At 33.1% G+C, this 20,880-nt stretch overlaps 1 protein-coding gene across 1 annotated transcript; it reads left to right on the top strand.

Annotated features, from left to right (window-relative positions):
- Positions 1–5,544: 5,544 nt before the first annotated feature.
- LOC107608964 (pesticidal crystal cry8Ba protein) lies at positions 5,545–15,895 on the top strand. Its single transcript, XM_016310757.3, has 22 exons — positions 5,545–6,132; positions 6,403–6,981; positions 7,365–7,567; positions 7,722–7,793; positions 7,868–8,002; positions 9,118–9,236; positions 9,318–9,623; positions 9,895–9,982; positions 10,078–10,183; positions 10,275–10,388; positions 10,863–11,026; positions 11,145–11,265; positions 11,455–11,679; positions 11,762–11,952; positions 12,669–12,836; positions 12,914–13,019; positions 13,104–13,241; positions 13,573–13,734; positions 13,815–14,015; positions 14,222–14,416; positions 14,558–14,629; positions 15,491–15,895. The coding sequence occupies exons 1-22, from the start codon at positions 6,085–6,087 to the stop codon at positions 15,641–15,643; spliced, it is 3,666 nt and encodes a 1,221-aa protein (XP_016166243.1). The 5' UTR covers positions 5,545–6,084; the 3' UTR covers positions 15,644–15,895.
- Positions 15,896–20,880: the final 4,985 nt, after the last annotated feature.

Below are 20,880 nucleotides of genomic sequence, written 5' to 3'. Positions count from 1 at the left end.
AAAAGTTAAATAATTTTATTCTAAAAAATTTTATTTTTTATAATTTTATTTTTTAAAAATACTGAAAAGATTAAAATTTTATATCTAAAAATTGAAATTTTATTTTTAATCACTAAATACAATATTCAATTTTAATCGCTTAATTATAATCCGGTCTAAATCTGAGAAAATAAACATAGTCTATTATATTTGGTTGGAATGAAAGAAATAGAGAGAAAGAAAAAAAAAAAGAAAAAAAAAAAGAAATTGAATAAATTTTTATTTTTTTTAGATGTGTTTAAATAGAAGGAAAATAAGAAGAAAAGAAATGTTATAAAAAAATAATTTTATCCTTATATTATAAATATATTGAAAAATAAAGGGGTGATATTAAAAATAGAGAGAATTAGTTTTTTTTTCTTTTTATTATTGGAGAAAAAAAATTGGTGAGTCATCCCTTTTCTTTCTTTTTTCTTTTCTCTCCTAAACCAAATAATGAAAAATAATCATTTTTTTCTTTTTTTTTTATTCTTTTCATCCATTTTTCTTCCAAACAAACATAATTAAGTGTCAAAATCCTCACATTGAAGCAAATTATATATTAATAATAATAATAATAATAATAATAATAATAATAATAATAATAATAATAATAATAATAATAACTCTATTCCTTATGGTTTGACCCCTAACGATAGAATAAATGACCATTTGTACTCATGAGAGATGAAAATGCTGATATTTATACCCATGATAGCCTGAAACTAAAGTTATACTCATGATAGATGCCCTTCGTGTGACAAAAGTGTCCTGACTTGAATCTGAACTTGGTTCGTGAGAATCCGATCCTAGGTGGCACTCCATCCCTTATCTTCAACCCCTCTCTCTCTCACTCACACGCTCTCTCTCTCTCTCTCCAAACGCCTCCACACTCTTCACTCTCCAAACCTCACTCTGGCCCCTTCTTCCTCAACGCTCGCTCCCTCACCATCCACTATGCCCTTTACGCTGATGAAGCCATCATCTTCTCCCTCTCCACCACCTCTGATCCCATCAAGGACACCCTCCTCACTCTCATGCTTTCCAACCACTCTTCCTTCATCCTCACCTTCTCCACCTTCCCTTCCTCTTCAGCACTCTAACGGCTCTTTCCTCCACAAATCTGCAACAAAATCCACCCTTACGTCTACACTCAGTGCCAAGCCATCCATGCGCGCTCTATCTTTCCCTCCCACAACATTTCTGCCCGAACGATTTGTTACTCTGCCATCCTCAACATCCCTTCTGAGCTCTCCGCAGTCATGGCTGCAAATTGCGTGATGACAACGCCCTCCACGTGACGACAACGCCGCTACGCTTGCCTCATTAAACTTGAAGTGGTGCAGCCAAGACCGCGTGGTGGAGGAGTTTGTGATGGAGCAGCCGGTGCCTCGTTATCTCTTTGCCTTCGCGGTTGGGACCTAGACTAGGGTTTATGCGGAGGAGGGTTCGACGGTGCTGGACTCAACAGCGAAAGAGTTCGAGGGAAGAGAGGATATGAGTGGGGAAGGAGAGAAGCTCTTCGGAAAATACGACTAGGAAATGTTTGATCTTTTGGGGCTGTCACCGAGTTTTTCTTACGGCAGAATGGAGAATCCAAAGATGGTTGTCACAGGATTTTGGAGGTGAACCAGTGAGGAGCAAGATTCGAGCTTTACCTCTCACGAAATTAGGGTATTCAGGGCTTTGCTGGAGCCATTGTTGATCCTAATCGGAGATCTTGGGGCTTAGGGAGAAGGCGGCGGTGGCGTTGGGACCGAAAGGGGTGTCGTTGTCATCGGGGTCAGAGTCGGAGCGAATCTCAACGAGAATGCGGTTGGTCTCCTCGATGAGGCTCTGGTTGACGGCATCAGCGTCAGAGGAGGAGAGGTTGATGCCGATGGTGCCGCGAAGGACAAGGATGGTGACGAAACCGTAGAGGATGGTGATCTTGATGTTGTTGAAGGTCTTCTGGATCTGGCGGTCACGGGGATTTGGAATACCCTAAGATGGACAACTAAGATATGGATTTGGTGGTTTGGAGTGCCACCTAGGATCGGATCAGTGACGGAGCTTGAAATACAATTTTGGGGGCCAGATAGAAGATAATTGTCAAGATGCTTTTGATATGGACCCCATTTAAGATAAATTCGTCTAACCTCATCTCTTTGATTTGGGTGATATTGCCAAATTTAAAGCCGTTTTTCAGCGTCTCGTTCTAAAGAATTAAGATCAAACTCATCAGATGCAACTCTTTGAACTTTTGAAGGTTGTATCTCACGTACTTCGTGATTCATTAAAGTAGAAAAACTATCTACAGGTGTTGATATTGTAAAAAGTATATGTTCTCCTTCTTGAATATTAGCCTTCCTCTTAAAAATGGATCAATTCTTTGATTTTTCATGATTATTTTATATAAAAATTTGAATATATATCCTGTAAAATATGTAAAAAAAAAATTAGAAGGATAAATATTAAAATTTATAATATTTATTGAATTTTTTTATTAATTTATACAAATACAATAATATCAATACTTATTGAATATTCTAATTTTTTTATCATATAAAAAATTAAATTAAATAAATAGTAAAATATAAAATAATATTAAATTACATAAATAAAAAATACCTAATTTTTTATATTTGAACTCAAAGGTAGAAGGAGTGCTGCTTATTGAATAGAGAGTTGCGAAATGCGAATACACTCAGTTCAGTCCAAATCCATCAAGGTTTGAACGTTTAAAACTAAAAACTATTGTGCAATAAAAGCAAGAGATGAAGATTGAACTTTGATATTTTAAGTCATAATAAAGTATTTGAACAAACTGAACTATTTTTTATTTTCTAAAGAAGTATTACTAATTTTTTTAACAAAAGTTTGGGGGCCATGGCCCCCCTTATCTGAACTAAGTTCCGCCCCTGGATCGGATTCTCATAAACCAAGCTCATATCCAAGTCAGAGCACTTTTGTCACACGAAAAACATCTATCATGGATATAACTTTAATTTCAGACTATCATTAATATAAATATCAGTGTTTTCATCTCTTATAGATACAAATGGTGATTTATTCCCTAACCATATATCTTCATCTTCTTTTGAATAGATGAATCACATGGTCACCGCCTAAAGTCCTAACTAAAGTTTCAATATTTGAATGTTAGAGCAAGTATATATATCGCTCAAATTTATGCGTCAGTCAAATTAATTAACGTATATTAGATGAATTTCATATTTCTTATAACATTTCAATAAATATATCTTATACTATGTAATCTATACTAATATACATTAGTTAATTTGAAAATTTGATCTGATATAAAGAATACTTTGAAGAATAATTTGATTCACTCATAAAATGAATTTGAACTTTTACTAAAATTGTTACGTTAGTTGTGCAGACATAAAATATAAGAAGCCAAGAACAAAGAAAAAGCTATCGTAGGCGTCAAAAGTGTGACCCACCATGTGATTGTGGCATTAGTTGGGACCCTTTAAAACTTTGGCTTTTGTATTTCTCATATCATAAGCTTGGAATTATAGTTATTTATTATGTTTTTTATATATTAAGATAAGGACCATAAAGGTGTCCCCACTTGTAACGTTCGAGTTTCCGATGCAATTAAATTAAAATTTAAATGTACCATTCATTCCCTTTCACAGTTTCACTGGTTACAACTAACAAGTATTATATGATAAGCTTATTATTATTAAAGAATAATCCTCTAAATTGATTTCCAATACTTTTTTTACATAGATTAGTTTTTAATTAGATAGTTTTCAATTTCTTTTAATATAAGATGAATTAGTTACAATAAAATGAAAAGGAGAAATTATTCTCTTAATACTTTTTAAAAAAAGATATATATTAGTTTTTGATCTTTTTTAAAAATAACATTTTTATAAATTAAGTTGTTTGATATTTTAAGATATGGGAGACTAATTTTTTATTTTATTTATAAATCAGTAAATGTGTACGTAACTCCTAGTCTCCTATTGAGCTAAAACATACGACCTCGTAGTAACCAATGTCTTTGTTTAGCCGTTTAGATTTTAGAACAAATAAAACTTCAAATAAAATAATGTCTTCTTAAACCGACCATAAGTAATTAGCAGCGTATAAAATGAAATCAAATTATTAAGGATTTTGGCACGCTCCTTTGAGAATCTGGCAACTTGCCAAAATAAATAAACAGAAATATTTAATAACCAAAAGAAAATCAACTAATAATAACTATAATTTATCTTATTTAATAAATATTAAATAAGATAAGTTTTAACATTTTTTTGTCTTTTTAACATTGTCATAAAATAAAATAAGAGATAAAAAAGATAAACATTTAAATTAATATCCAATAAATTTTAGATATATTGGTTATTCTAATGCATTTAATAAACTTTTAATATATTGGTTACTCTGATGCATTTAACAAAATTTTAATATATGTTAGATAAATAAATTTTTAATAAAATTTATTATAAAATAATTTAAATTTAAAAATATTATTATAAGACAAATTAATTTTATTTAAAATAATAAAAGAATAAATTTAATTCATGAAATAATTCTAAAATTTATTGGAGGCTTATTTTATTTGAAGAGTTTTATAATAACAAAAAGGGATTTGTTAAAAATTAAAATTTTCAATATAAAATTTGTTCGAATTAATTTAAGCGATTACTTGTAAAGTACGTAAATATCTTGTAAAAATAAAGATTATATCAAAATCTAATTGTATATTACCATATTAGTTCTAGTTGACCACTAATGACCTGAAGACTATTTTACGCATGAATTGGAATATGGAAATGTATTTTTGCTACCAATGAGTTTCATTAAATATTAAAACTTGTTTTATTTAGAAATTATTTTGTTCATTTAAAATACATTATAAAAAGTCAAATTTGATTGATATGTAAGTTATTACTGTTTAAAACCTCGATCAAATTATACTTTGAAAATAAGATCTAATTGAGGTGACACAACTCTTTACTTTGTTAGTATATATTTAATATTTATTGCACAATTAAAACTAAACAAGATAAAATATGCTTAAAATTTGAATTAAAATTCTCTTAAAAAATATTACACCAAATAAAACAAACTCAATAAAATAACTTAATTAAATCTAATTAATTTTTTAGAGATTCAGCTAAATCTCATTGCCAAAGTAGAATGTAGAATATTTTTAAAATTTTAAGCAATTACTAATTAAAATTAGAGAAACTCTCGGGTCAATAATTTTTAATATTTTTGGCCTTTGTTTATTTAGCGTAAATACTAATTATTTTTAATAAATAAATTTTATTAATTTATTAATTTATGTGTATAAATTTTGAAAAATGTGAGTACAAATTATATTAGTTAATATGTATAAATTTTTTTGTTCAAAATTTTTATAAATATGAGATAAATTATTACTGACTAAGTGCTGGTAAAAAATGGTAATGTAGTATTATTTGTTAAATTAATTTTCTCTTAAAAACTTGACAAGTATTAAAATTAATTAAATTTATAAAATTAATAAGAGGACAGTAGAAAATTGAAAAGAAGCAATGAAAGAGTAAGAAACAAGTAGCAGAGAGCAGCGTAGTGGCTTTTTGAGTGTCTTATTCTCTCTCTTCATGTTCTGAGTAAGCGAGTGAGTGAAATCTGTGAAAGCAAAAAGCTTTTTTAAGTAAGCATCCCCCTTTTTTCATCTTTTAGTTTTGCTCTTCTCCCTCAAATCTCGCACCCCATTTAGGTTTTTCTTCTTCTTTTTTTTTTTTGTTCTTTTTCTTTTTTTTTGCTACCTTCCCTAAGCTGATTCACATTCCTGTTTGGTACACCCATCTTCTTTTTCTTCTTGTTCTTCACTCAAACAAAACCTTAACCTTCTTTGTCACACATGTCAGAGTTCTCTGTTCTCTGTCATCACTTGTTATACTAGTAGCATTCATTTGGTTGGGTAAAAAAAGTTCAATTTTTTATTTTCTTCTGGGTAAGGTCTCACCCTTTTGGCTTCCAATTTTTGATGTTGCATTTGCATTGAGGCGTTTTTGGTTGCCGAGATTTTTGGGTGTTACCCTGTTTCTGCAGGTGAAGATGTTCACTGAAGGACTTGATAAAAATGCACTTAGATGGGTTAGAGAGGTAGCTTCCATTCTCGAAATTTTAACTCTTTCTTTTTGTTGTTCTTGTTTTCTTCGTTTATGAGTGTACACAAACATGGGTGTTTCTCCCAATTTACCTCGATGTAAAGTTCTGATTTTTTTGTAGAATGTTGGTGATTAGAATTTAGAAGTTTTATTTTTTATTTAGAAGAAAGTTTTATGAATCGGCAACACTTTACATCAAATTAGTATTTGTGAAGTTCTGATTTTCTTTTATATTTTCTGTTTGGGTTATTTTGTTGGTAATTAGAAGGATATTCCAATCTCCAGCACCACATTAAGATCTCGAAATGATCCCATCAGTGTAGTGAAGGGTGGTAGTGGTAGAGGGTTTGGGTTGCCACCACCAGCAAAATTCAGAAGTGGGCACATTCCTGCTAATGCAATTCCTGTGTCGTCCATTAACAGTGGTTCTAATTCTGATAACGATGATAGCATTGATTCGGAGGAAGAGGTTTATGGTGGAAGGTATTCGCTGGATTCGTCACCCCAGGACCCCCGAGTCCCGAATGGTGCTCCTGGGAGATATGGGAACCTCCCTCGTAGGGCGCCGCGGTATGGAAGTGATTATACTTACTCGGAGGTCAGTTCTTCAAGGGAGACACTGGTTGGGAGAAATGGTTTTGTTAGGGATCCTTTGTTGAGGGGTGTCAGGAAAGTAATGCATAGTGGATTTACTGAGGATGAATCATCGGATTCTGCAGCCAGCTCTGAATTCTCTACCACTCAGGTAGGAAGTATCAATGGTGCTGTGCCGAGAAATAGAGCATCAGAAGGGTACGCTTCTAGTGTGCCTTCAAGGATGAACACGCAAAGTGCTGCAGAAAAGGTATGCAATTATTATTGATATGTATTGAAGTAATGTCATTATATGCCTCCAAAAATTTTCATAGTCATGGATATATTGGGCAGGAATGTGGCTGTTTTTGTACAAAGTTCTGAAATTGTATAACAGATGTTGAGTTTAAAATAAGGTTTGAAGTTACTAATTAATGAAATCATGCAAAGTTGTTTACTGTATTTTGATTTTGCGACATATGTTTCTCTTCCCAATTACTATCTTCGTACTTGTATAGGCTATATATGTCTTCTTCTTGGCTCATATTATCTACCTCAAAAGAAGTTCTCATGATTGGATTTTTAAATACTTATCCTCGACAAATTGAACATTCATGGCTGGCTAAAATCATCCTAATTTCATGATTTGTGCAGAATGGAAGAGGGTCTGATGATGATGACGACATTCCTAGTGCACCCCCGTTTTGTGGAGCTGCTCCAGAGATTAGACAAGTACATGAGAAAATTCCCACTTCTGGTGTACATGCTATTCCACATAAAGCAGAATCAAGTACATTGAAATCCATGTCTGAGGATACAAAAGAGAACATTGGAGCTGAGTCTGACCAGTTTGTTAGGTTAGTATCTTTGATAGAATAAGTATGTCTCACAACACATAAGTTCATAACCGCTTTAACGGAACATGCATACTTGTTGCTTAGTCACACAATATACAAATGCGTAGTAATCTTATATAATCTGAATTGTTAGTACTGTAACATATTTTTGCAGAAACGCTCCTAGTTCAGAGGCTGCTGCTTCGTCAAATTCACAGCCAGCTCGTATACCAACCTTTCATGCAAGGTATTATCCTTTTTGATTATCCTGAAAAGTTTTCCCTTAAGTATGTGCTTATATACTTTGTAAATCCATTTCAGCGCCCTTGGACCGTGGCATGGTGTGATTGCATACGACGCTTGTGTTCGCCTTTGCCTCCATGCTTGGGCAATGCAGTGCATGGAAGCTCCTATGTTTCTAGAAAATGAATGTGCTTTACTTAGGGATGCATTTGGGTGAGTTAAGACTTTCCTTTCACTACTATTTCTGTCCTCTTCATGGATGCTTGATATAATTAACTTTGATAAAGATAGTAGTGCTCTGCGCTTCATGTAGACAGTGCTGCTAATAAACTGTGCATGGTCTGGTTCCATGATTGCACAGTGCCTTGGAGAATCTAAACTGTGCATTTCCTATGTCATATAGCATTTGGCAACACAATAGGGGGAAAAACTATGCTATAGTGAAAACAATGGGAAATAATAAAGTTAGGAGAAGCTGTAAGTGACTCTAAGTCTAAGTAGAGTAAAACTGCCAGCTAGGACAGATCAGTAACTAACTTACCATTGTATTCCCCATACAACCCTCAGTGTAGCTTCCCCCACAAGCTACTAAAACTGATGCAGCTATGAGTTAGTTAATCATAATTGCAAAATTCCCAAACTCTCTCTCTCTCTTTTTTTTTTTTTTGGGGGGGGGGGGGGGGACTGTTATGGTGAGATCATGTAACGTAAAAATAAAAGGTTATATTAATAAAAACGACAGCTTAGTACACAAGTATGAAGCATTGAGATCATGTACCTAACCTAATAATTGTCATTGTTTGATTCCATGGCTTGAACTTGTGACTATGAGGTTACACGGAGACAACTCATTGTTCCAAGGCTCCCCTTTGGTTATAGTAATCTATTAAGAAATTCCCAAGTTCAGAAATAACTAAGCAGGGATAATGAACACTCTTACACGTTTTCTAAAGTAAAAGAACTGGATATTCCAAGCTTAGCCTAATTTATTGTAACATCCGATATCGGTATTGCTTTGGCACAATAGAATGTTTTGACAGATATTATTTTGATGCTTAGGACCTGTTTATCCTTGATGCATATCCAGTGCTCTTATATTTCTTTTTCACTTGAAAATTGCCCCATCTAGTAGGTAGAAGTTAGTTGTATTAGAATGTCCACTATCATTGTTATCTGAAAACTATCATGTGTAGTTGCTAAGTCTAAGGAGCTCTTCTATTTTCGGGTGCATGGGTTATAAAATTATTTGTAAGCTATTAACTATCACTTTAAGCTTTTGACGGATCCTTGCATTCTTATCGGATTGTTGTTTTTTTTTCTATTTGTAGATTGCGGCAGGTATTATTACAGTCGGAGGATGAACTAATGATGAAGAGCAAATCAGAGCCTTCCAGTGAGGGTGTTGCTCCCAAACCAAAAAAGCTTATTGGCAAGATGAAGGTGCAAGGTAGGTTTTCATGCTAGTTTACCATTTAAATTATGTGCTTCTCCAAATTGAGTCATAGCTGATACTTTTCTTACTTTTCAGTACGTAGAGTAAAAATGGGCTTAGACCCGCCAACTGGCTGTAGCATGTCATCGTTTGTGACGGATAAACTTAAAATGGAATCTGTGCGACATCGCTTCTCTAGTTTTCAGTTGTCACTATCTTCTGGATGGCAATCACTCAAAAGAATTCGATTTGCACCCCGTTTGCCTGCAAATGGTTCCTTTGCACGACAAAGCTTGGCATATGTTCATGCTAGTACCCGTTACCTACAGCAAGTGTCTGGACTCTTGAAAGTTGGTGTGACAACTCTACGGAACAATTCAACGTCCTATGAAGCTGTGCAAGGTATGTTAAAATGCAATTTCCATATTGTTACTCATTATTATGATATATCTCCACATTATAGGGGAACTGAAAAAGAAAATTTCATTTCCTTCAGTATTTAAATTATGATAATTTTTTAGCTATTTTTCTTAGTTTGTGATAATATTGTCATGGCTAACTGTTGGACCTTTGACTTCAATATACATGATGATTAATTTATTTTCTCATATTTCTTATTTCTTTTTTGGGCCTGTTTAATTCTGTTAACTTCTCTGCCTATGCATTTGATCAGAGACGTACTCTTGTTTTCTAAGACTGAAGAGCACAGCAGAGGAAGATTCCATTAGGTTGCAGCCTGGATCCAGTGAATCCCATATGTTGTAAGTTCTTTTAGTCCCGTACCCACCCCATAAAAACAGAAAATCCTTTTGTTGATTAGGTGACTTGAGTTAATTTTTTTCTCCAACTTTTACAGTTTCCCGGATAGCCTTGGAGATGATCTGCTTGTTGAAGTTCAAGATTCCAAAGGAAAGCATTTTGGCCGTGTTCTTGTCCAAGTGGCTACTGTAGCTGACGATCCGGTACTTTATATTGCCTATTCATGGAGTCTCTAGTGCTTGTAATGAATGATGATAATTGTTGTAAAATTGGTGATGTTCAATCTGATTGCAGGCTGACAAATTACGCTGGTGGCCGATTTATCGTGAGCCTGGCCATGAGCTTGTTGGCAAGATACAACTGTATATACTTTATTCAACAAGTGCAGATGACAATAGTCATCTTAAGGTTAGCTATGTATGCATTGAACTATAATAGTCAGGTCCTCAATTCATGGTGTGCTTTCTTAAACCACACTCATACTGTCACAGGAACAGTCTAAATCTTACTTCCATTTGTTCTGTTTGTAAATGCACGTTTGTCTTTTGAGTAATCACTCTTTCCTTTTTCTTGTTGTTTTTCTTTTTTTGTTAATTTAACATTTATATTTCTATTAGATATTATTTCAAACACAATAAGCTAGTCCAAACACATTGAACACGTGCAACGACTCAACTAGAAAAGTAATATTGGCTTATGATGATTCCTTGGGGCTTCTTCTATAACTATTCTGAAATTGAAATAGGAAAATAGTCTTTTTTGTTATGAATGTTTAAGGTTTAAGGTTACTTGGTGTTTTCATTTGCTGAAAGTTTTATCTTGGTTTTAGTTGTATTATGCTTAACATAACCAATATTTATTTGTCTCACCCTTTCATTCCAGTGTGGTTCTGTAGCAGAGACAGTAGCATATGACGTAGTTTTAGAAGTTGCAATGAAAGTTCAGGGCTTTCAGCAAAGGAATCTGTTGCTACATGGTCCTTGGAAATGGCTTTTGACAGAGTTTGCATCTTATTATGGTGTGTCTGAGATATATACTAAGTTGAGGTAATGTGAAGTTCATTTGCTATTATCTTTTGAAATATTTAACGATTAACTAAATATATATTTTCCAAACACTTTAATTTATCTTATTTGCGGTCTTCATGACATTCTGTTTAAATAGGTATCTATCTTATGTCATGGATGTGGCTACACCAACAGAAGACTGCCTTAACCTGGTGTATGATCTGCTAACACCAGTTCTCATGAAGGGAAATGGCAAGACTTCTTTAAGCCACCAAGAGGTATCATTTATATTTTTTATTTATGTAATTCATGTAACTGACTCTTCTTGTATTTGGCAAGTTTATTCTGTAACTTCGACTTGATTGTATTTGATATACTTGAACTGATTGTTTTTTCAACATCTGCTTACTTCAAATAGATCGATCTTCCTATATTGGCTAACATATTTTTTTTGTTACTCTCATCAGAATCGTATACTAGGAGAGACCAAGGATCAAATTGAACAGATACTCACTCTTGTTTTTGAGAATTACAAATCACTTGACGAATCATCTTTTTCGGGTATCGTAGAGGTTTTCAGACCGGCATCTGGCCATGCAGCCCCTGCCTTGGAACCTGCTGTTAAGCTCTACAAGCTTCTTCATGACATCTTATCCCCCGAGGCTCAAACTGCTTTCTGCCATTATTTCCAGGTTAGATGAACTTGAGTTTCTTTTTTTTTTTAATTATTATTTAAAGCAACTGTCCACTTATTGATCACTAGTATCTTCCCAGGTTGCTGCGAAAAAGAGGGCCAGAAGGCACCTGACTGAAACAGATGAATATATTACAAACAGTAATGAAGGCGCTCTGGTGGATAGTGTGACTATGTCAACTGCGTATCAGAAGATGAAGTCCCTATGCATAAACTTTGGAAATGAGATTCATACCGATATCCAGATTCATAATCAAAATATACTTCCAAGGTATTATTTACGTCCTGCATAATCTTGTATGTATCTGCTAGAGTATCATTGCTGAAATACAAGATTAAATTTTAGTTGCTCGATACACAAAACGAATAGATGATTATATCAGGATATGTTGATGAAAATATTTAATGCAACTGCCCCTTATTGGTAATTTGGTATCATCTTTATTAGAAAATTGTGTTTAAGCTTAGCTATATTTCAACGAGCTATAAGTGATAAGATTGCGGTTCATTGTTACTTCGTACCAAACCTAGAAAACTTGTTTTGATGTGCTTTTAATCAAAACAATACAAGTGGGAAATAGGATTTTTGCCTTTTTATTTTATTTTATTATTTTCTCAATTTCTCATCAGAAATTCAGACTGAATCTAAATGTTGCCCAAATTATGTATGTTCTAACTGAAAAAGTTTGGTAGCCCAGTGCTTCTGTTAATAATAACCGGTTAAGCAAGCATGTGCATGTGCAGCAATAAACTAGCTTCTAGCTTGCATAGTTGATAAATGTGATCTTGGATAGGAATACATAGTATTTGAATATGTGGTGGCATAATTTTACTCATTGGCATAGGATTTTCCTATGAATCAGTTTTATGCATTTCAAACTTTATTATCTTTTTGTCCAAGTGTCCTTTTGTGGTAGTTCTTTCTAGCTACTTTTGTCAATTTCAGCTTCTAACCTATCTTGTTCTGTAATTCTGTATTTTTCACAGCTTTGTGGACCTGCCAAATCTCTCTGCATCAATATACAGCACTGAGCTTTGCAGTAGATTACGAGCTTTCCTCATATCTTGTCCACCAACAGGTCCGGCATCGCCGGTAGCTGACCTTATTATCGCAACATCAGATTTTCAGAGGGATCTTAATAGCTGGAATATTAGGTGTGTTCTGTATAGCCCTAGTTTTATTCGCTTTGAATGATACTGAATAATCTTAACTTATTTTATCTCCCTGTTAGTCCTATCAAAGGTGGTGTAGATGCAAAAGAGTTATTCCATTTGTATATTCTTGTCTGGATCCAAGACAGACGCCTATCTTTACTCGAGTCGTGCAAATTAGATAAGGTATTTCTTCTCAACACAATCCTATCAAAGGTGGTAAATTTTCTTATTGCAATAGGATTGTAACTGAATGCATTGTTCTTCCAGGTGAAGTGGTCAGGAGTTAGAACACAACATTCTACTACTCCTTTTGTCGATGACATGTACGAGCGGCTGAAGGAGACATTGACGGACTATGAGGTCATCATTTGCCGATGGCCAGAATATACCTTGGTCTTAGAGAATGTATGCCAGATCTTCCTTATTACTTCATTAATCCTGCATCTTTTATGCTATAATATGCACTCGAAAGTAATATGGCCCGGATTTTTCATCACATTTTCATCTTCCTATTAATTTATGGAGGTAAATCACTTTAATGCAAAGTTTATATATTTCGAAGAACTCCACACAAAAAAATGAATAAGCTTTGTCCTCTCCTGTTCTTGGTTACATATTCTAAGGAGAGTAATACTTGATATTTGATTATAAAATATTTTATTTATTGATCATGCATGTGATATTGTACAGGATAAAAAAAGTATTAATTTGTTTTCTTTGTTTATTTGAAAAAAAGGCCATTGCTGATATTGAGAAGGCTATAGTGGAAGCTTTAGACAAACAATATGCAGATGTACTGTCTCCTCTCAAGGATAGCATTGCTCCCAAGAAATTTGGGCTGAAATATGTCCAGAAACTCGCCAAACGGAACACATGTGCATATGTTGTTCCTGATGAGGTAGGTGGAATGAATTCCTCAGTAGTTTAAATATTCTGTTCTTGTACAAGCACTTTAAACTTAAGCCTATATGCTTTCAGCTTGGAATTCTTTTGAATTCATTGAAGAGAATGCTGGACGTATTGCGTCCAAGGGTAGAATCTCAGTTCAGGTCGTGGGGTTCGTGCTTGCCGAATGCTGGAAACACAGCACCTGGTGAGCGACTTAGTGAAGTGACGGTGATGCTGAGGGCAAAGTTCAGGAATTACGTGCAAGCTATTGTTGAGAAACTCGTGGAGAATGTAAGTATCTCTTTGTAATTAATTTATTTGCCGCAATAACGACCTGGGATTATATAATTCCGCATTGGGATCAAATTGCAAATGCTACGTTCAACATATTTATGCAGTAGAAGATTATCTTAATTGTTTTCATTCTAGATTAATGAGAAGGAACTGATAAAGTATATAATGTGTCCCGCATATGCATCTTTTTTATGATGTTTCAGACAAAGCTACAAAATACCACAAAATTGAAGAAAATTCTTCAAGATTCAAAGGAAACTGTGGTCGAATCTGATTTAAGAGGAAGAATTCAGCCCTTGAACGAGCAGTTGGCTAGTACCGTAAGTCACCTTCACAGCATCTTCGAGACTCATGTCTTCATTGCCATCTGTCGAGGGTATTGGGATCGTATGGGACAGGTAAAACTGATTGCATTCAGATTTTAGATTTCATTTGCTTGCCTTAATTTAGATGCCGGACTCCACGATACTAATTCCATATAGATGCCGGAGTCCGTGATAGCAATTCCATATGATTCATGGTATCTTTGTATTCCACAGGAGATTTTGAGTTTCTTGGAGAATCGAAAAGAGAACAGGTCATGGTACAAAGGTTCAAGGGTGGCTGTTTCTGTAAGTAACACCCTAATCAGCTTAATTATAAACTCTTTTATATATGGTAAAACATTGAGCATGAATGCTGAGAAAATCTTCAAGATGTGATCCATTTAACTAATGCTGTTCTTCAGTGACTACTGTATAAAAATTTATTTAACATAATGCCATTGTTTTTAAAACTATTTAATATATGTTTAATTATTCTCTTGCTTTTTATAGTTTCATCAAATTTTTTATTTAGGTCCTTGTAGTTTAAAAGTTTGTAATTGAATCTTCACTTAGATAAAAACTTTCAATTAAGTCCTTTCTAACTATTTTTTGTTAAAAAATACAATTTTCTGTGTGAAATATTCGCTTTGTATTTGATATGCGATGAATTATGGAATATTAAGAAAGCAAATATTTTAAAGATTAGTGTGTTTTTCTGAAAAATAAAAACTAGTAAGGATGTAATTATAAATTTTTATCTAATATAAGGATCTGATTACCAATTTTTTAAGTTGTAAGGACCTAAATAAAATATTAGTGAAATTATAAAAACTAAAAGAGTAATAAACCTTTAACATAATACCACTGTTTGTACATGGTGACATAATTTGCTCTTTCTGTGATGACGGGGAAGCAGGCACCAATGCACATGCCATTTAATAGTTGAAATTTGAGTTCTTACATCTAACCATAGAGGGAAATTTTTTTACTCCGCCATGGATGTTCACAAATTTTATGAACTGTATACAATAAATAGGTTATACTTACTACTCTACTTGCTGCTTTTTGGAAGAAAACACTTCCACCATGGATATATTAGAATTTCTCTCATTAATTATTTGTTTGTCACACAGTTTGCAATTCCTGATCGAATCATTGATTGCGCAGGTCTTGGATGACACCTTTGCGTCGCAGATGCAGCAACTTCTTGGAAATGCGTTACAAGAGAAGGATCTAGAGGCACCTCGATCTATCATGGAAGTTCGATCCATGCTGTGCAAGGATGCTCCAAATCACAAGGACAACACTTTTTACTATTAAGCCTTAAAAAACATGTAAATAGGATGAGAGGAATGAACACACACTAAGGGTTATAAAGGATAAAAAATGGTCACCAATTTTTGTAACAGGAGCATGAATGAAACTCATGCTCCTTGAAAAATGATATAATTTCCTCTTAAAATGATTCATAATGTTACCTTTTTCAACATATGGTATATACACAGTACTTTATTCATTGTAATATTTTTATAGAAATATATAGCTCTACTAACTCTGATTTACATGGATCAATTCCGCCGTTGCCACTATTTCTGATATCATTAAAATTCTGTAGTTTTTTGGTATTTATTTGCCAATATAATTTTATTTATTAGTAGTTCAACCCTTAGTATCTATAACAATTTATAAAGGAAATATGGAGAGTAGTATTTCAAATAGTGTTTTTGTCTGTAATAATACTATAGAAATATAAATATTTTAAAATGTTATTTTTGTTATAATATTATATATTATAGCACAAAAAGATTTATAAAATTAAACTACTTTTACAAAAAAGTTGTAGGGGATAAAAATCTTTGTTAACTAAGAAGAACATGATTAACTAAGAAGAACATGATTTTAGCAGACAAAAAAAATTAACTAATAAATTTTTTAATAATTATTTTTATGTGAAAGAGTTTAATTTTTTACTAATAATAAATAATTAATTTTAACATTCATTATGAAATAATTTAATGTATATACTTTTACATTTAATTAGGTATTAAGTCTTGTCTCGAAGGTTATTATTTGGGCTTGGACGTGAGGTCCAGTCTCCTTTTGAGGCAAGATTTTGTGTTGATGTTGAGGTGCCGCCATCCGAGTTCCTCGTGAGGAGGTGGAGAGTGGTACCTGCAAGAGACTCCAATGCTTAAGTTAGCAAAGACTTTAATAAGATTTTAGTAGATTAGGTCTGGAATATACTTGAGAGTGTCAGTATATTTATAATAGAATGTGTAACCACCCTTTTAGAGTAGTTCCACCTTTGATGGTGGATAGTCGTTCCCTCTTGATAGGGAAGTTGTTGAGATCTCCTTTTTAAATAAGTGGGAGATATCTTAAGAGGTAGTTACTTATTTAGATAAGTAGGGTTGGACTACTTTTGTCGTGTCCGAGAGGTAAGTAGATGAGGCCACCTTTTGGGCGCGTTTTTTGAAACAATTAAATCTTGATTTTAGTTATTAATCACAACATTAACATTCTCTATAAATTAAATGTAATAAATATTTGAAGAGAAGTGAAAATATCGTTTAAAAAAATAAATAATAAAAAATTAAAATTAAATAAAAAAACTAAAAATGTATGCATATAATAACAATAATAATAATATATATTTTTAGGTGAATAAATTGTGTGATTATTTTTTTAATTATATTTAATTATAAATTTAATGTATTTCTTATAATTTTATGAATTTATTTAAGTTTATTATTTTATTAATTTTAGTTTTTTATAGCACAGAAAAATAGAAAGAAATAAAGAATGAAAGAGAAAAGAGAAAAATAAAGAAGAAAAAAGAGAGAGATAATTTCTTAATTTTGAAAAAAAAATTATTTTAATCGTATTGAAAGAATATTTTATGATATATTTTAGTTTGTCAAATTAATAATATAAAATATAAAATAAAAGTTATGTGTAGAGTAAAAAGGATAAAGAGAAATAGAGAAGGAGAAAGAGGTAGATAAGAGAACGGAGGAAGGGAGCATATAATTTTGGAAAAAAATATTTTATCTCATTTTTAATAAGAGTATCATGTGGCACATTTTGATTGTTAAATTAGTAATATAATAATATAACTATATTTTAATTTCAACTTTAATTATAATTAGAGAATGTCATGTTGCACATGTTAATTATTAAATTTGTAATTAATCATTGATAAATGATATATAAGAGAGATAAAATGAGTGAAGGAATGAGAGAGATAGATAAAATGGGTGAGAGGAAGAGAGAATTGTTTAATTTTGGAGGAAAAGATTTGATTTCAATTACAATAAAAAATGATATGTTGCATATTTTAATTGTAAAATTAATAATATATAATTGATTATTCTTTTTCATTTTCACTATTAATATTAATAAACAGTAGTTAACACAATTACCATTTTTAAAATTAGTAAAAATGTAATATATATTAACACATTTTCATTTATATTGTTGTTATCTTTTTATTCTATGTGTGTTGATTAAAAATTTTAAATCAACTTGCATGGACTAGAATCTTCATGAAACATGATTAAAGAATTAAAGAAGTAAAGTTTGAAATGAAAACAATAATCATCTATTTATTAGAAGATGTTGAAAATTTGAAGAATTACAAAAAATGCTCAAGAGAGGTATTTGATTATTAAAAGAATGATGACAAAGCATGCAAGCTCTACAAGCTTCATGATCATCACCAATGTAGTCTTAGTTGTTAAGAAAAAGAAATTATTATTTTATTAAAAAATTTAGTCTATATAAAGCTATACATGCTTTGTGTATTATGTGTGTTTCAAATAATAAAATTGTGTTGTGAGAATTGCGAGGTGCTCCTTTGTTTTATGAGTATTAGTAAGTTTGAGAGATGAAAAATATGATAGCATTATTTATGTGAGTGAGTGATTCTGCAGCCAATATAGTGTGGGTATTTTACTAATATTTAGTATCAGAGCTGATTAATCCAGTGCCTGGTGTTTGAGAGTTTGTGAGGTGTGGGAGAGTTCTCACATAGTTGTTTATTCATAGAGTCGGTATGTCAAATATTTTTAATATTATGTGGTCTGGTCCCAAGTTAGATGGGAAACTTGATTATAGTTATTGGGAGACTTTGATGTCTACCCATTTGAAGGCCCAGAACCTGTGGAATTTCATTGAACCAGGTTTGCAACAAGGAGCAGATGCTGCCCAACAGAGGAGAGATCAATTGGCGTTATCTCAAATTCATCAAGGAGTAGATTATACGGTGTTTAAAAAATAGCAAATGCCAAAAGTGCAAAAGAAGCATGGAACACATTGAAGCTATCATACAAAGGCGTAGATAAAGCTCAGAAAGCAAAATTACAGTATTTGAGAAGAGAATATGAAATGTACGAGATGTCTAGCTCAGAAACTATTGAACAATATTTTACTCGTGTTACAGATCTTGTCAATAAGATCTGAGTTTATGGAGAAGATATGTCCAATAGTAAAGTGGTGGAGAAAATTCTTCACACCATGCCGATGAAGTATGACCATGTGGTGACTACGATACTAGAGTCACACGATATGGATACCATGACGATCGCAGAGTTGCAAGGAACCATGGAAAGCCACATCAGCAGAATATTGGAGAAGTAAAAAAAATCAACGGAAGAAGTCCTGAAAAGCCGAGTGAATTTAAACAATGTTGCAGAATCAAGTCGTACACAAAAAGGACGATGTTGTGGCTTCAATCTTCAAAATAGAAGTAGAGAAAGTTTCAGAGGTAGAGGTTGTGGTAATTACAACAAAAAAAGTTATAATAATTTTACACCACCTAATCAAGGAAGAGGTGGAATGTAACACCCCATTACCCTAAACCTTACCTCTAGTCGTAAAGCAAAGGATAACAAAGTGTCACGACAGTTCTAAAACTTATAATATATAATATATATCCAAGAATTTATATAACTAGAAGCCTGATGAAGGAATAAAAGCTCAAAGTCGCATAAAGCGGAATTACAAAATGCGAAGCGTTCACACACGATAACTAAATGCGTAGGCACGGACAGAACAAGACATAATATATATAAAACCTTGTAGATAGCTCTAGGATACAAAAGGTAATGATTAAAATAAACAAGATATATATAAGTATGATATACCAAAAAGAAGACTAGTCACAGCCTGTAGAGTTTAGGCCGGCTAGTAAAATTGGAATACAAAAGAGTTTTGGAAGTTTAAAATAGCTTATAAAACTTATCTCTCAAATCAAGCCTCTAAGGCCATAACGCGTAAAATAAAAGGGTGAGAGAAAATACTACAACAAATAATCAAAATACAAAAGAATGCGTAAGATCCTCCGCTCCGTCACCATCTAGCAACTCACCGAGGTGGGTTACGACCTGCATATGAAAAACAACAACAACATATGGTATGAGAACCGGAGGTTCTCAGTATGGTAACAATGCCCAATATGTAAGATGTAAGGTTCTAGGACACCAAAGGCAATCCTAAAACTTCACATCGATACAGATATTCAAACTTAACAAAAATAAATAACTTAAACCATAAACAATAAACAGGGTTATCTAAACTTATGGGATATCTAACTAATACCATTTACACTGCTGTATCCCACAGCCTTCTCCAACCCAACTTCCTTGCGATCCCATTGCCACCGCCTACCTAACCTCCTTAGCACCAGACAAAAACAGGTAATGCAAGCAAGTAATACACAAGTAATATACATATACAACAAGTAAACAATTAGCATTTAGGCATGTTACTCAAATAGGCACAATTCAAGTAATCAAAGCATGCAAGCATGTAGAAGATACATATGATGAATGCCTGTCCTATTGGCTTGTGATATTACTTGTCGGTCCATAAATGCCAACCCAACATATCCTTTTGGATGTTGGCTTTCCTACCATGCTAGGGATATAGTGCCCTGCACACTCATGCAGCAGAGAACCTACTACGCTAGGGATATAATGCCCTGCACACTCCTGCGACAGAAGATCTGCCACGCCAGGGATATAGTGCCCTGCACACTCATGTGGCAGAAAAGGTTATCAAACATAATTTCATCCCAGGGATATAGTGCCTTGCACACTGTCATTCCATATCCGAAAAGTTCACCATCTTTTCATCTCCATCTATTCTCAACCTTCAAGTCTCAGAATCCCAGGGATATAGTGCCCTGCACACTCTCATTATACAACAGATTTATCATCTTTTTCCAGGTTCTCAAGTTCCAATCTCATCATCACCATCATCAATCCTCAAGTTCCTCAAATACGACATAATCATTCCTAATATCAAAGTCTCGTCAAAGAAATACCTCACCACACCACATTCACTAATCTCTTCCACAAACTTTCCAAAGCCTAAGTCACCGGCTCTAAACTCATATCACAGAAAAAAAATTACCAATTCAAATTAACTAACTCATCTTCACTAGTCTTAGAGTCTAATTACTAGCCACAAGTCTTAAGAAAAAGTTATGGAAGTTTGGAAGGCTAGGAAGCCCTTAAAAGTGAAGAAAAACACATTTTCAGACAAAATAGGGGTTG

Source organism: Arachis ipaensis, chromosome B7 (genome assembly GCF_059453495.1).
Source record: "Arachis ipaensis isolate K30076 ecotype BB chromosome B7, ASM5945349v1, whole genome shotgun sequence".
In the NCBI taxonomy this organism is placed as follows: Eukaryota; Viridiplantae; Streptophyta; class Magnoliopsida; order Fabales; family Fabaceae; genus Arachis; species Arachis ipaensis.
Note: the sequence above shows the minus strand (reverse complement) of the source record. Positions and strands in the feature narration are given on the sequence as shown.